At 54.7% G+C, this 14,499-nt stretch overlaps 1 protein-coding gene across 1 annotated transcript; it reads left to right on the forward strand.

The window, feature by feature from the left end:
- Positions 1–207: 207 nt before the first annotated feature.
- Positions 208–13,329, forward strand: PRIM1 (DNA primase subunit 1). Its single transcript, XM_050926045.1, has 13 exons — positions 208–369; positions 1,452–1,609; positions 4,637–4,743; positions 5,081–5,154; positions 5,816–5,952; positions 6,340–6,398; positions 6,976–7,085; positions 7,801–7,892; positions 8,519–8,636; positions 9,269–9,338; positions 10,109–10,200; positions 11,531–11,629; positions 12,381–13,329. Exons 1-13 carry the CDS (start codon positions 267–269, stop codon positions 12,398–12,400), a joined length of 1,239 nt encoding a protein of 412 aa, XP_050782002.1. The 5' UTR covers positions 208–266; the 3' UTR covers positions 12,401–13,329.
- The last annotated feature ends 1,170 nt before the right edge of the window (positions 13,330–14,499 follow it).

Here is a 14,499-nt window from a genome sequence, read left to right on the forward strand (position 1 = left end):
TGGCAGGGGGGGGCCCTGAAGTCAGGGCTCTGGCGCGGGGGTGCAGGGCGCAGCAGCCCCCCAGGCTCGCGCTCCAGCCGGGCTGAGCTGCCTGGGGAGTCGGGGCTTTGCAATACCGGGCGGGGGCGGAGAGAGGCCCCGCCCCGACTACAGCTCCCAGCCGCCCCGGCCCGGCCCCACCCTGCCCACGTGCGCCGCGGCAGAGCCGGTTCCCGCGCGCCTGGCCCGGTCCCGCTCCCGCTCCCTGCCCCGGCACCAGGCGGGCCATGGCCGGGTTCGAGCCGGGCTCCCTGCCCGACCTGCTGCCGCTCTACTACCGCCGCCTCTTCCCCTACGGGCCCTACGGGCGCTGGCTCAGCTACGGCGGGGGTGAGCGGCAGCGCCGGGGGGCCGCCGCGGGCTCCAGGGGGAGAAATGAGGAGGTGCACAGGGAGATGGGGGTGCACGCACGGGGCGGCGTGGGGTGCACGGCGAGATGGGGGTGCATGGGGTGTGGGGTGCATGCATGGGGAGATGGGGTGCATGGGATGTGGGGGTGCGTGCATGGGGTGTGGGGGTGCATGCATGGGGAGATGGAGTGCACTCGGGGCGGTGCGGGTGCATAGAGGTGCACGGGAAGATGAGAGTGCATGCAGGGGTCGGGGTGGGGTGCATGGGAAGATGGGGGTGCATGCAGGGGGCGGTGGAGGATGCATATGGGGTGAGTATGCATACAGGTGGCAGGGAGGCGTGGGGGTGCACGCAGGGGACGATGGGGTGCACGGAGAGATGGGAGTGCATGGGGGATGTGGGGGTGCATGCACTGGGAGATGGGGTGCATGGGATGTGGGGGTGCGTGCATGGGGTGTGAGGGTGCATGCATGGGGAGATGAGTTGCACACAGGGGGCGGCGGGGGGTACATGGGGTGTGGGGGTGCATGCATGGGGAGATGGGGTGCACTCAGGGCGCGGTGGGGGTGCATAGAGGTGCACGGGAAGATGAGAGTGCATGCAGGAGTCGGGGTGAGGTGCATGGGAAGATGGGGGTGCATGCAGGGGGCGGTGGAGGATGCATATGGGGTGAGTATGCATACAGGTGGCGGGGAGGCGTGGGGTGTGGGGGTGCACGCAGGGGACGATGGGGTGCATGCATAGGGAGATAGGGAGGGGACATGTGCAGAGGGGGAATTTGAGGGAGGAGGGAGCGTGTACATTGTGGGGGCAGGGAGCAGAATGGGGAAATGTAAAAGGGAGGGATTCTAAACGGCCCAGGTCCTGAAGTTGGGACCCTTCTGGGGGGCGGCAGGGAAGGAGGGGTGAGGGGCTGCATGTGGGGGGAGCCCCACGCTAGGAGACTGGGGGCTGTCAGGCCTGAGGGCCGTTAGGTTGGGCTGTGTATGTGAGCGCCGTAGGGAGATGTTCGTGTACAGACAGTCCAAGTGCAGCTCGGTTCCATGCCCGTTCCCTTGCAGTGGTGAAGAATTACTTTCAGCGCCGGGAGTTCTCCTTCACGCTGCGTGATGACGTCTACGTGCGGTACCAGTCCTTCAGCAGCCCCCAGGAGCTGGAGAAAGAGATGCAGAAGATGAACCCGTACAAGATCGACGTGGGAGCCGTGTATTCGCATCGGGTGAGTCCGGACTGAGAGATCCAGTATTCTCTGGTCCGGTCTACACGTAAAACAGACATCAATATAGCGATGGAGCTCCAGGGTCTAAAAATCCACCCTCCCCATAGCCCCTCAGCTCTGCCAGCCTAGCCCAGGGTGTAGATCCAGCTTGGTGGACGGATGAATGCTACCGTCGCTCGGAAAAGTGGAGTTCCTTGTGTCTACATGACGAATTTACAGCAGGATAGCTGTGCCACTCTAGCACCTGGAGTGTAGACGGGCAGGTCACCGAGGTGGCTTATCGTTTTTCTTTATTGATGAAGAAACTGAGGCAGAGAGGGAAGTGGCTAACCTGGGGAAAGGGATGACCTCATTAATTATAGCCCTGACCTCGTTCCCAGGTAATATAATGGAGCTGCTGATATGGGACTTGATAAATGAAGAATTAAAGGAGGATAATATAATGAATGTCAATTAATGTGGGTTTGTGGAAAACAGATCTTGTCAAAGTAGCTTGGGATCTTTTTCCGATGAGACTGCAAGTTTAATTGATAATGGTCATAGTGTTGATGTAACCCAGCGGCTCTCAACCTTCCCAGACGACTGTCCCCCTTTCAGGAGTCCCAATTTGTCTGGTGCACCCCCACCTCACTTAAAAACTACTTGCTTACAAAATCAGACAAAAATACAGAAGTGTCACAGCCCCACTGTTACTGACTGCCTCATTGTTACCATATAATTCTAAAATAAATCGATTGGGATATAAATATTGTACTAACGTTTCAGCGTATGGTATACAGAGCAGTATAATCGAGTCATTGTCTGTATGAAATTGTAGCTTGTCCTGAGTTTGCCAGTGTTGTCAGAGGTGTGTTGTCAGATGCTACCGGTGTGGTGCTCTGCTCTCTCTCTGTTGGTATCACTCGGCTGCGTGCGTGTGTTCCCTCTGTGTGCTGCCCCAGCTCTGCGCAGATCGCTGACACAGCAGACCCGAAGAGAACCCCCAATGACCAAAGAGTCTAGTAAGGTACGAAGGCACGTCGGCCAGGTTTATTGCGACCTCGGACACAATTGCAGTTCCCTCCAGATTGTTACTCTATAAGGCATACTATGAGAAAGTGCCTCTTGGCAATGGACCCGGCTCAGTCAGTGGCGGGACTTTCCACTGCCCCCTAGGCCGGACAAAGACATTGCCCCAGGGATACATTTTTATACACAGGTACAAACAAGTTACACATCACTCCTGACGTATTGAGGTGCAGCCCCTCCACGCAGCAAGGTACAACCCCTTTACGTAGTAAAGTGCCGCCTCTCACCTTGTACATGTTGGTTCGATCAAAACAACTCTATCCATCATATTACCCTTTTGCCCCTGTCATTGGGATGGGTCGGCCTGTTCCTTGTTATCTGCCTGTTCCTTGTTATCTGTGTGGAATGTGCAAGTATGTGAATGTTCTGATCTCTAGTGTTCAGTACCTTTTAGGTACGTATCTTCTTGCAGCATCAGCCCTTTCCTTGCCAGCTTCTGTGAGCAGGACCTGCCTCTGGCTTACAGCTTCACTCTGCTTTATGTTAGCAAAGTCTTGACCATTACTTTAGTTCAGGCCTCAGGCCTCATACTGGGCCTTCACTTACTACAGCCAGTGCGTTTTATGTCGCCTGTTGTAAAACCAGGCAAATCTCTAGATGAGTTGACGTCCCCCCTGGAAGATGCCTGCGTACGCCTGGTTGAGAACCACTGATGTAATCGACTTCTGTAAGGTGTTTGACTTGGTACCACGTGCCATTCTGATTAAGAAACTAGAATGATGCTAAATCAACACGGCACGTATTAAATGGATTCAAAATTGGCTGACTGCTGGGACTTGAATAGTAATTGTAAATAGGGAATTATCACTGAGAAAGTGCGTTTCCAGGGGGGTCCCTCGCGTGGTTCTTGACCCTATGTCACTGAACGTTTTTATCAGTGACCTGGAAGGAAACGTCGAATCGTCACTGAGGAAGTTGGCAGGTGACACACAAGTTGGGAGCGTGGTAAATAATGAAGAGGATAGGTCACTGACAGAGCGATCTGCTTGCTACACTGGACACATGCGAACTGTGTTTTTAGTAGGGACTAATGTAAAGTCGTACACCTAGAAACAAAGACGCCCAGGCCCTCTGCGCTAACTATTTGACCATATTACTCCTGGAGCTTGGGATAGAACCCAGGAGTCCTGATGCATATTCTCCAACCATCGGACTAGCAGGAGATCCTAGGAGTCCTGACTCCCAGCCCCTCTGCTCCGACCATTTGGCCAGTTGTTCTCTGTCAGGGTTATGCATACCGTGGGGGTGCGAGAGGTCTTCCAGGGGAGGCGTCAGCTCATCTAGATTTGCCTAGTTTTACAACAGGCGACAGAAAAAGCCCTAGCGAAGTCAGGACAAACTACAATTTCATACAGACAATGACTAGTTTAGACTGCTCTATATACCGCACACTGAAGTGTCAGTACAAGATTTGTATTCCAGTCGATTTATTTTAGAATTATAAGGTAAAAAGGAGGAAGTCAGCAATGTTTCAGTAGCAGTGTGGCTGTGACGCTTTTGTATTTTGATGTCTGATTTTTGTAAGCTGGTAATTTTTAGTGAGGTGAAACTTGGGGGTCCACAAGACAAATCGGACTCTTGACAGGGGGACAGTGGTCTGGAAAAGTTGAGAGCCAGCCCCTGCATTTGACTCTCCTGGCCTCCCAGCGCCGGGACTAGAACCCAAGAATTTTGACTCCAAGTCTGGTTCGGGAAGTGCAGTGTAGGGTCTGCTCGACGCTGCTTCCTCTCCACCGACTGAGAGAGTGAGAGCTGGGCGAGGTGCTAGTCCCCCGGGGCTGGGGGAACATCACAAAATCCTCGGTAACAGCAGCTGCCACAAGGGCTGGTGGCCAAACCCATCCCCATTGTTTTGTGATGCAGTGACTAGGTGGCGTGTGAACGCAACGCCACTGGCTTAGCAGGTCACGTGGAGGAATCCCCGGCCATCGAAACTGACCCGTTCTTCCCCTTCTGCAGCCCAGCCAGCGCAACACCGTGCACATGGGTGCCTTCCATGCTCAGGAGAAGGAGCTGGTGTTCGACATAGACATGACGGATTATGACGACGTCCGGAGGTGCTGCAGGTATTCGCTCTTGCCGTCTGCTCCTAGAGAGCCCCAGTGAGCACAGACATGTTGTGAGACAGTCCCTGCCCCAACCAGCTTGCAGTCGAAAGAGATGAAGCAGACAAAGGAACCCCATGTTACAGATGGGAAAACTGAGGCACGGGGTCAGGCCAAGGTCACAAACATGCTGCTCCTGAGAGTTTCCGCCCTGACTGTGACAAAGGGGTAGGCAATGGGGCGTGGTTCTGACAGCAGGACCCTGTGGCTGCTTGGTTAGCCGTGCCAGGGCATGGGGGTTTATGTTGTGGAAGGCTCATGCTTACCCTGCCTTGCTTCTGTGCTGTTCTCCTTTCAGCTCTGCTGAGATCTGCTCCAAGTGCTGGATCCTTATGACCATTGCGATCCGTGTCATCGACCGTGCGCTCGTGGGCAAGTACTGGCCATGCCCTTTGGGTCCAAACACTGCTGTATTGGCCGATCTGCGTGGCACCATTGGGGCTCTGACGTTTCCTCTCTAGCCGTGTCCCGAACATCCGCGGTGGTGTCTCCCCCACGCTCTCCAGGGAGTCCAAATTCCACCAGGCTGAGAGCTCCTTTGGCAACTCCTACTTGTGTAAAACAGGACCCATTTCAGCTGCTGGGCATGTGGTGGTGGGACCCGCAGAGACTACAGGTCCCAGTGTGCACTGCAGATCGAGATGGAGCACTGCATGCTGGGATATGTAGGCCACATATATATTGGCGAGAGCCATGTGGGTTGCTGTGGCCCAGCTTGCGGGCTGTTCGCACTGGCCTCCTGACCAGCTCTCGGTGTCACTTATGATGCCTCTCGTTTTAACCTGTTTGCCAACAGGGATACAGGCTAAGCCAGGCAGGGCAAGGGGGCTTGTGGGGCACATGGGATGCAGAATAAAACAGGGCCTCCCTCGGGTCCGTTTGCAGACTCCAGAACGTAACCCCATGTGTCCTGGCCCTGTGTGGGACCCAGGGGGGCCAAGAACTCTGCTCCACAGAGCTTTGCTTGTGTCCTGTACAATCCTTGTTTCCAACCCGAGCTCTGTGCTGACTCTGCTCCGTGTCCCCCCTGCAGAGGATTTCGGGGTGAAGCACCGCCTGTGGGTGTATTCGGGCCGGCGTGGTGTCCACTGCTGGGTGTGTGACAACTCCGTCCGGAAGTGGTCGTCCGCCATGCGCGCCGCGACGGTGGAGTATCTCACCCTTGTGAAGGTACGTGGGAATTGACGGGGCGGGGGTGGGCTGAGAAACTGGCTGCGTCCCGTCTCTCTTCCGAAGCCAGGCTGTGCCTAGCACAGCAACGCAAATACGGGGCCTGTCAGTCGCAGGTCCTCTCTGGCCCCGGTCACTGTGGTATCAGCAATGGCTTTATCCAGTGAGTCTGAGGCTGGGTCTGCAGACTCAAGCTTGCGGGGCTCTAACTTCCAGGGTGTCTGTGGTTGATCTGGAGCATGGACCCCAGCTGGAGCTGTGAGCATTCAGGGTCCTCTGCAGATGGTGCCCTCGAGCCAGAATCTTCCACCCTCCTCGCTCAGCGCCTGCTTTCCGGGTAAGGGGAGGGGTTAAGCTGTACAAACCGTCTCCTCTTTCGCTTCCCAGGGCGGGTCCGAAACCGTAAAGAAGGTGAACCTGACCGACCCCATTCACCCGTTCATCAGGTCAGTTGCCGTGACGCTGGATGGCGTCTTATGTACATCAGCCTGGCTTAGTCATATGCCACGCCGTGCTCATTGGGCCTGGGTCTCGGTTGTATTCAGGCCCCTCTGTGCCGCTTAGAGCAACTTAAAGTGGGTGAGAATGACTCCCTGGGAGCCTCCCCGTGCTGGGGCCCTCCCCAGTCTGGCATGGAGCAAGACGTAAGGGGCTCTGCATCTGCTCTGTGCCCAGCCCCTGGCATAGGGGCCAGGTGAGGGCGTGGCAAGATCACACTGAGTTATGGCTAATCTCTGCTTCCCGAGGGCCACAGGGAGAGGAGTGTATGTTGGAGCAGCCCTGAGGCCGCTCTAACTTAATCAGGAGACAGGCAGGATCCTGCCCGGTCCCAGAATACAGCTTAGATCCCCCTCTCCCTATGTGCAGGGAGGAAGTAGCCAAGCGTCCAGCCCGCCATGCAGTGTTAGAGGCGTCAGGGTTAAATCCAGGCATTGTGTTGCCTTCCTCTGCCAAAGTGCAGCTCGTCAAGCTCCTTAGCTCTCTCATCCTGCCCCTCCCCCCCACCCCCACTTGTTTCCCCAGCAACTCGCTGAGTCTGGTGGAGCCGTACTTTGAAGAATACGCCCTGGTGGGCCAGGATATCCTGGGCAGCAGCGAGAGCTGGGAGAAGGTGGTTGCCCTCGTCCCAGAGTATATCCTTTGGCTGTTCGCGGGGGCCTTTTTGCAGCTCAGCGGTTGGGGGGGTGGGGCAGCAAGAACTCGAGGGTCCTGGTTCTTGGGGTCACCTGAGACATAGGTGTGCGGGATGCGCCGAGGTGCCTTCACCTCGGCTCTAAGGGTGACGTCTGTCAAGGAAGCCTGCTGGGCAGTAAAATCGACAGGCCAAGCCTGTAATTCCCGGGAACTGCAGTCTCTTCACGCCGCCAGGGGTGGGGGCTGCCCATCGACCGCAGTGGAGCGACACCAGTTTGCACCTGCTGGGGCTGAAGCCCCCAGAGTTCTGTCCTGCCTTCACGGAGAGCACTTGGGACGGTCTCGGTCAGGGCTTCTAGGGACTGTCGCGTTACACGCGTTGTAATGGACCGATAGCTGGGTCTGTTGGTCAGGTCTGGGTTCCAGCTGCATTTCCCCACTTCTCCGAGATGGGAAAAGCTCGTGGCGTTCCCTTGGCGCTAGAAAAATATGAAGGCGTGTTTGTGAGATTGCCACACCCTGTTGTAAGCTCCTTGGGCAGAGACTGGGCGCCTTTGTCTGTCTCTGGGGGGTGCTTAACAGAGCCCCAGTCTCCGTGCTACCGCCGTTCGGAGAGTGACGCGGCTCTTGTCTTAGGAATACCGGAGCTTTGGGCTTCTCTTGATGGGGGGTTGGCCCCTAGGAGAGCCTTGTAACCCCTTAACAGCTGATCACCAGTTCGAGAGAGCCTGCTGCGGGAATTCCCCAAAAAGCATGATTCCGTCCAGCGCTGGGAGCTCCTGAAAAAGAAGATGGAGAAATGCAAGGTAAGGAACAGACCAAGAATCTAGCTGGGGACGGGTGTGAGGCTCGTGGGGGATGGTTGGTCGTCGGGCCCAATTTTTCCCCCCCGTTGGCTTCAGTGCTCTTAGGATCAGGCTCTGGGGTCTGATCGAATGTATGCTCTGCTTCTGCCCCAGCCCTGTATGCCGTATCCAGAGCTGGGCATGCTCCTAGAATAATAACCATGCCTGGCTCTTATCTGACGCTTTCCGTCCGTTGACCTCGAAGTGCATGCCAAAGATCGGTATCGTTCCCTCCCATTTTACAGATGGGGAAACTGAGGTGGCGGGATTTGCCGGTGGTGGGATTTGCCAGTGGCAGAGCCGGGAATAGAATCCAGGCTTCTGAGTCCCAATCCAGCACTGGTCCCCGTTCGGATGGGGATGCTATAGGGAGTGCCTGCCCTGCCAACAACACCCCCTGGCGAGGGGTATTCCCTGGTAGCTGTCTCTCATCCAGAATCGGGGCCTCTGACTATACCTAGGATGGTGATGTCCTTGAATCTCCAGGGTGGGACTCGGTTGCAGAGGGCGCAGAGACAGGGAGCGTATGGGGCCTTGTAGCACAAAAGCCGGCCTGGCCCGGCCCGTGACTGTCTGTCTGCTCCTAGCCCTGCCACGCAGAGTGGGAGATCATGCTGCAGTACTGCTTTCCCCGGCTGGATATCAATGTCAGCAGAGGAGTCAGCCACTTACTGAAGAGCCCATTCAGCGTCCACCCCAAAACAGGTCACGCGCGCGTTGATGTAGATCCGCTGGCCTGGCGGGGCGGGGCGGTCATGTTGTCCCCATTCTGCGGGTAGGGAATCCCGCGAGCGTGAGAAATTCAGCCAGCCGCCTTCCGCCCCATCAGCTGCCCCGAAGCCCCCTCCTCGTTTCAGACCTGGATGGGGAGCAAGTTCCCTGCCAGACACTCCCCTGGTTAATGCAACGGGGGATCCTGGCACCACAAGCTCCCTTTCGGGCAGAGAGCTGACGGTCAGCTCCAGCCTGCTGACCCAGGTCTCTGTGCAGTCCAGAAATCCACACTGTCTTTACCTCACCTTCCTCATCTCACACCTTCGCTAGCATCGTTATACATGTCCTAACACAACCAAAAGACAGTCCCATCCCTTGCCTGGGTTCATGGTCAGCTGTGACTGCATCTCGCTGTGCTAAATTTGCTTCTGTCCCCGTCCCAGCCCTGGCTGTCTCTTCACCTGAGACTTGCAGCACACCGAGGTTGCTAGCTCTTTATGCCAGGGTTGTCTAGCTACTTTCTTGTGCAGGTGCCAGCCCAAGGGACCCTGACCCCTCATTGTGGCCTCTGGGCGACACAGGAAATGCAGCTGGTAAAGTGACACTGGTTTTGCCTCTACTAGGTCGTGTTTCAGTCCCGATTGATTTGAGGAAGCTGGATCAGTTCGACCCGTTCGCCGTTCCAACCATAAGGTACCGGTGATGGGCCAGGATTGCGGGACCTCCCTCTCCGCTTGATGGGGTGTCTGGCCGTGGAAACAATCACTTCTGAACACTGCCTCTGCTTGAGTCTGGGATTCCAGTGTTGACGGGCAGAACCCTTTTGATTTGGGGGGAGATCAAGAAATGGGGAGAGAGGAAATGGGGGACGCCCAGAGCCCCTGCCCTGTGTGGCAGATGCTCAGCCATCAAGGAGAGCCTGAGGGAGAGGAGACTTCATCCTTCCTAGCATGTGGCCTCCTCTTTGTAACGTCACGATCTATGGTCAGGGAACGAGCACGCCGGCCACCTGCCAATCCAGGGAGTGTGGGGAAACAGTACTTTGGAGGGGGGAGACAAAAGAAAGAGACCCAAAGCTCCTGGAATGGAGCAGGGGGCAGTGAGAGACTCGGCCCCGAGCATGTGGAGATCAGGAGACACCCAGAGCCTTTGATGTGGGGGGGACAGGAGGGTGGCACATGGGGAGCCATGGGGGGAATGGAGCCTCCTAATGAGTGTAGACCCCCAAGGTATTTACCAGGGCAAGGTGGATGGTTTGTTGGTTTTTAGACCGCAGGGCAGCGAACCCCTCTGTCACGTGATCTGTCTGGCGCGGAGTGGGCCGGGTCAGTACTCCACGAGCGAGCGGCCGGGCCATGAGGCTGCCCTGTGCTGCTCTGGTCTGTGGGGCCGATCGGGGCTAGAGGCTAACTAGCGGCATTGGGTGGCCAACTGTAAAGGACTCTCACTCTGCTTGTTCTTAGCTGCCTCTGTAGTGAACTGGACATGGCTCACGAGGAGGAGGATGGAGAGAAGGAAAACGAGGCGGAGCCGGAACCCAGACGCCGTACCAGGGGTGAGTAGTCACGAAAGATGCTGCTTTTATTAAAGCACATTGATATGGGACCTCGGACGGGAGCATGGTCTAGGGGACAGGAGACCTGGGTTCTCTGCCTTGCTCTGTGCCCATGGACAGGGCACGTTCCGCTCTTTGCCTCAGTTTCCCCTCCCAGCCCATCTCATCTATTTAGCTTGCAAACTATCCAGGACCGGGTCTGTCTCTCGCTACGTGTCTGTGCAACGCTCGGCCCAGTGGGGCCCGAACTTTGTTGGTGATGCTGTAGAACAAAGAACAGGGGGCTGGGCGGGATAGCTCAGTGGTTTGAGCATTGGCTTGCTACACTCAGGGTTGTGAGTTCAATCCTTGAGGGGGCCATTTAGGGATCTGGGGCAAAGATCTCTCTGCAGATTGGTTCTGCTTTGAGCAGGGGGTTGGACTAGATACCTCCTGAGGTCCCTTCCAACCCTGATAGTCTGTGAGTCTATGATTATAACAACTGAAGTCAGGCGTGGCAGCTCCATCTGGGCACAGGGGGGTCTAGTTTATGTGTCAACCCAGCGGTTGATCTTGAAAGTTGATACCCCTCTTTCCTAGTCAGTATTTCCAGTCCCCAGAGTGGTCACATGACAGCCTCAACCAGGATCCCCTCACTCCCAGAGCCACTCGTCAACCACGGAGTATTTTTGCTGAGGGCTGGCTCGGTTTCATGCAGCACCCAGAGCTCCTCCAGGGTGAACAGCAGAGGTCTTCAGCTCACGAAGGGGAGGAAAGAGGCACCCCCTGGAAATTGCTGCACCCGGAGAATGAGCTTCCAGAGTAGAACAAAAAGTGCCCCCAGAGTTAGAATTTTTCCAAACTCGTGGCATAATCCCAGATGTGTAAATTAACTGCTGCCAAGCCCAGTGGCATTTCAGTAAGAATTAACACCTTCCTCTTCTGTAGCATTTTTCACGTTATCCCCCTTTTACAGATGGGGAAACTGAGGCACATAGGAGAAGTCACTCCAGCAGGCCAGTGGCAGGGCTGGAAATTGAACTTGGGTCTCCCGCGTCACGAGCCTATGCACTAGCCAATAGGCAACACTGTCATTCTGAGGTGGCAGCGTCCCACTGCGTCATTGTGGGCAATGCCAGGGGGAAATTTTCCCTGTATGCCTGATGCAGTTAGTCAGCGCTGAAACTACGAAGGCTAAGTTAAGATACAGGCCCGGATGGACGTTGAATTCACGTCGCCTCTTGATACACCCAGCCTTGAGAGCCCAGGTTTGAGGGATTGTAACATGAGGCATTGCATACGCTCTGTATGGCCGGCAGATCCTTTGCACGTGTCTCTCTTTGTCCCTTAGACTACAAGAAAACCAGCTTGGCTCCATACGTGAGAGTGTTCGAACAGTTTGTGGAGGAAATGGACAAGTCTCGCAAAGGGGAGCTTCTCAAGAGGAGCGGTAGGGGCCAAGGAGGGAACTGGGCAGGGCCTCTCCTGCTCCAGGCTGCTCGAAATCTTTCAGGGCTCTCCCCGCCCGCAGAAATGTGGTCCTGACTGCCAAGCATGGGAGGGGGCAATACTGCCCAATGGTCAGCGCACAGCTGCCTGGGTTCTATTCCAGCTGTGCCACTCACTAGCCGTGTCACTTCAGCTCCCCTTAGGTTGTGTCCTCCCTGCAGGTAAGAGAGATGTTTAACTCTGGTTAAACCAGCTGAGGGATGAACTGCGTTGCTCTCGTCAATGAGAACGTAACCAAAAAGGTCATGTGTCTTAATGCCCATCAACTTCTGCTTACCGCAGCGATACTCAGACTGGGTAGCTCTTTGGTGTGTCTCCTGCGGCTCTTTGCAGCACGTGGTATTCAAACAACATGATTTAATTATTAGCCCATCAGGATGCTTTTGCTGTGTTATTAACCGATTGCAGTTGAGCAGATAATAGCACCTGGTTAGTCATTTTGCTGTGAGAATAATATATACATTAAATATTTCCCTGTCATTCCAGTTAAATATCAATATAGAGCACCTGTCGTCAATGAAACAGTGAATTCACATGGCGGTGGCTCTGCTGGGTAATGCTGAGCGCTGATTTGGCTCCTGAACCGCTGAGGTCTGAGTATCACTGGCTTAGAGGAACAGAAAGGCAGACGTGTAATAAGCCATGGGTGCAGCTTTCTCTGTTGTTTAAGATCTCGTGTTTCTTTCCTTTAGACTTACAAGGAGATTTCTGAGGTTTCTAGCGTCTCCAGTGGGGAAATCTACATCTGCTTTGTCCAACCAGCCGTTACAAGAGCTCTGATCAGACTGCTCTAGTTACCTTATTCTTCTTGGCATTAAAGGCTTTGCCCAGCAGGCTTCCAAGAAAAGGAAACCCAACTGGTCTTGCCTACTGGAGAGAGAGGATTTGGATGTTCATTGAGCCTGGGCTTGGAGCGTGCGCTGGGAGAAGACTACGCTGTGGATTGTTGGCAAGAAATTAGAACTGCTTCTTTTTGCATGAGATGACGGGGCCCGGGCTGATGTCAATTCCTCCCCTCGTCTGCAGACAGCAGGCGGATTAACCCACGCGGTCCTGTTTGCCGGCACAAGGGCAAGGCGGAATTTTCCCTACCTGAGCAAGAGCCGTTGGTAAAGTGGGAATTAGGAGAGAGGGGATCCCAGCTGGCTAAGAGAGGAATTCTCATCCGCTGATGGATTCCGAGGACGCAGGGGTCTGGAATCGGCACCTGGCTGCTGCCTACAAAAACATGGGTTTTTTTCTGTCAGGGTAACTCTGCTGCCTGAGCTCTGGGACAAACCGTTATTAATGGAAGAAGCTGCCTGGCAGCCCCAGATGCGTGAGCTTGGGCCATTGGATTTGTCATTTCTAAGCAATGATTTCTCGGGCCCAGCTCTTCCAGATTTTGACCTTGACTGACTTATTCCAGACATCAAAGGCTACCCCAGTTGTCCCTCCTCCTGCTTAATGTTCCCTTCTGGCTGCAGCCTGCGTAGTCCTCTCCCTGCTGCAGGGTTTAATTCGCAAGCTCTTTATCTCGAAGTGTCAAATGACTCCAGACAGCCTGGGTCTGATGGCCCAGTAGGAGGCGCTCTATGTATCCTTCTTTTGTACTTTTTTATGCAAAAGGAAAACTATTAAAGGGTTCCGTTAAAGACCGTGTGTCCTTTTGGTGGTGGTTGTGCTGTGGGCTGCTTGCTGGGTCACGGGGTGTGGTTGGGAAGTTACCAGTGATCTGAAAAGGTCACTCTAGACCCCCCCATGTCTCAGGGGAAAGAGTAGAGGTGGGCTTGGAGCTAGGTACAGGGCTGGAAAGGTCTGAGGGATACAGTGAGCAATAGGTATGTGGGTCCCTGGCTCTTCCATTTCGTTTGTTGCTCCCTCTTTGTGTTCTAATGCTGAGGTTAGTCATCAAAGTAAAGAAACAAACATGACTCAGGTGTGGGATAAAGTGCAGGCCCCCTGCAAGTATCCCCTGCCACTCCCCTTCTCCCAGAGCCCTTTGGCCTTTAAAGGCTCATGGTCAGATAGGTGCAGGGGTTACCTGTTGTTTTTTTTTTTTAACTCTGTTCTTTTCCAGACAGCCGGTCTTTTAAAGTCATTGCTAGGCCAATCACATTGTGAGAGTGCCCCCTGCTGACCTTCAAGGGACAGTATCCACTGGAGTCAATTTCTGAAAATGACTCAGAAGTTATTCCAGACCTGGCACCACCCCCCTGCCGGCATCTGTGGGTTTAAAATCACATTTTGTTTTCCCATAGATGTTAACGCCGGTTAGATCATCTCAGCTGACCCCCTGTATAACACAGGCCAGAGATGTACAGCCCCTAGCACGCGTTGGGCACAGATTGGAAGAGAGAATGATTTTACTCTCGGGCATCCCTCTTACAGGAATCTGAGGGGTGGTGTTTCCTAGTGGATAGAGCGCCACACTGGGAATCGGGAGACCTGGGTTCTGTTCCCAGTTCAGTGGGGCAAATCACTTCACCTCCCTATACCTCAGTTTTCCCATCTTTAAAATGGGGATAATGATAGTAGATCCCAAAGGGAGTAACTGATAACAGCAAGGGGTTATTGTTTGTACCAGTAGAAAATAAAAAGTTCAGACATGCTGCTTAAGTTAAAAGCTTCCCCTTTTTGGCCTGCCCTGGACCCAGGCTCAGAGGGATGGGCGAGTCAGAAAGCTCAGTGTGAGGGTCATTTGCATCGGTTTAGCTAAAGGGGTGAATTTAAATGAGGTTAGAGCCCTCTGGACTCTCGCTTAAGTGGAGTAGGACTAAGTTTAAGCTGAACTGCAGTAAACATCTCTCAAATCAAAGTTGGAGCATCTCC

This window comes from Gopherus flavomarginatus, chromosome 16 (genome assembly GCF_025201925.1).
Source record: "Gopherus flavomarginatus isolate rGopFla2 chromosome 16, rGopFla2.mat.asm, whole genome shotgun sequence".
Taxonomy (NCBI): Eukaryota; Metazoa; Chordata; order Testudines; family Testudinidae; genus Gopherus; species Gopherus flavomarginatus.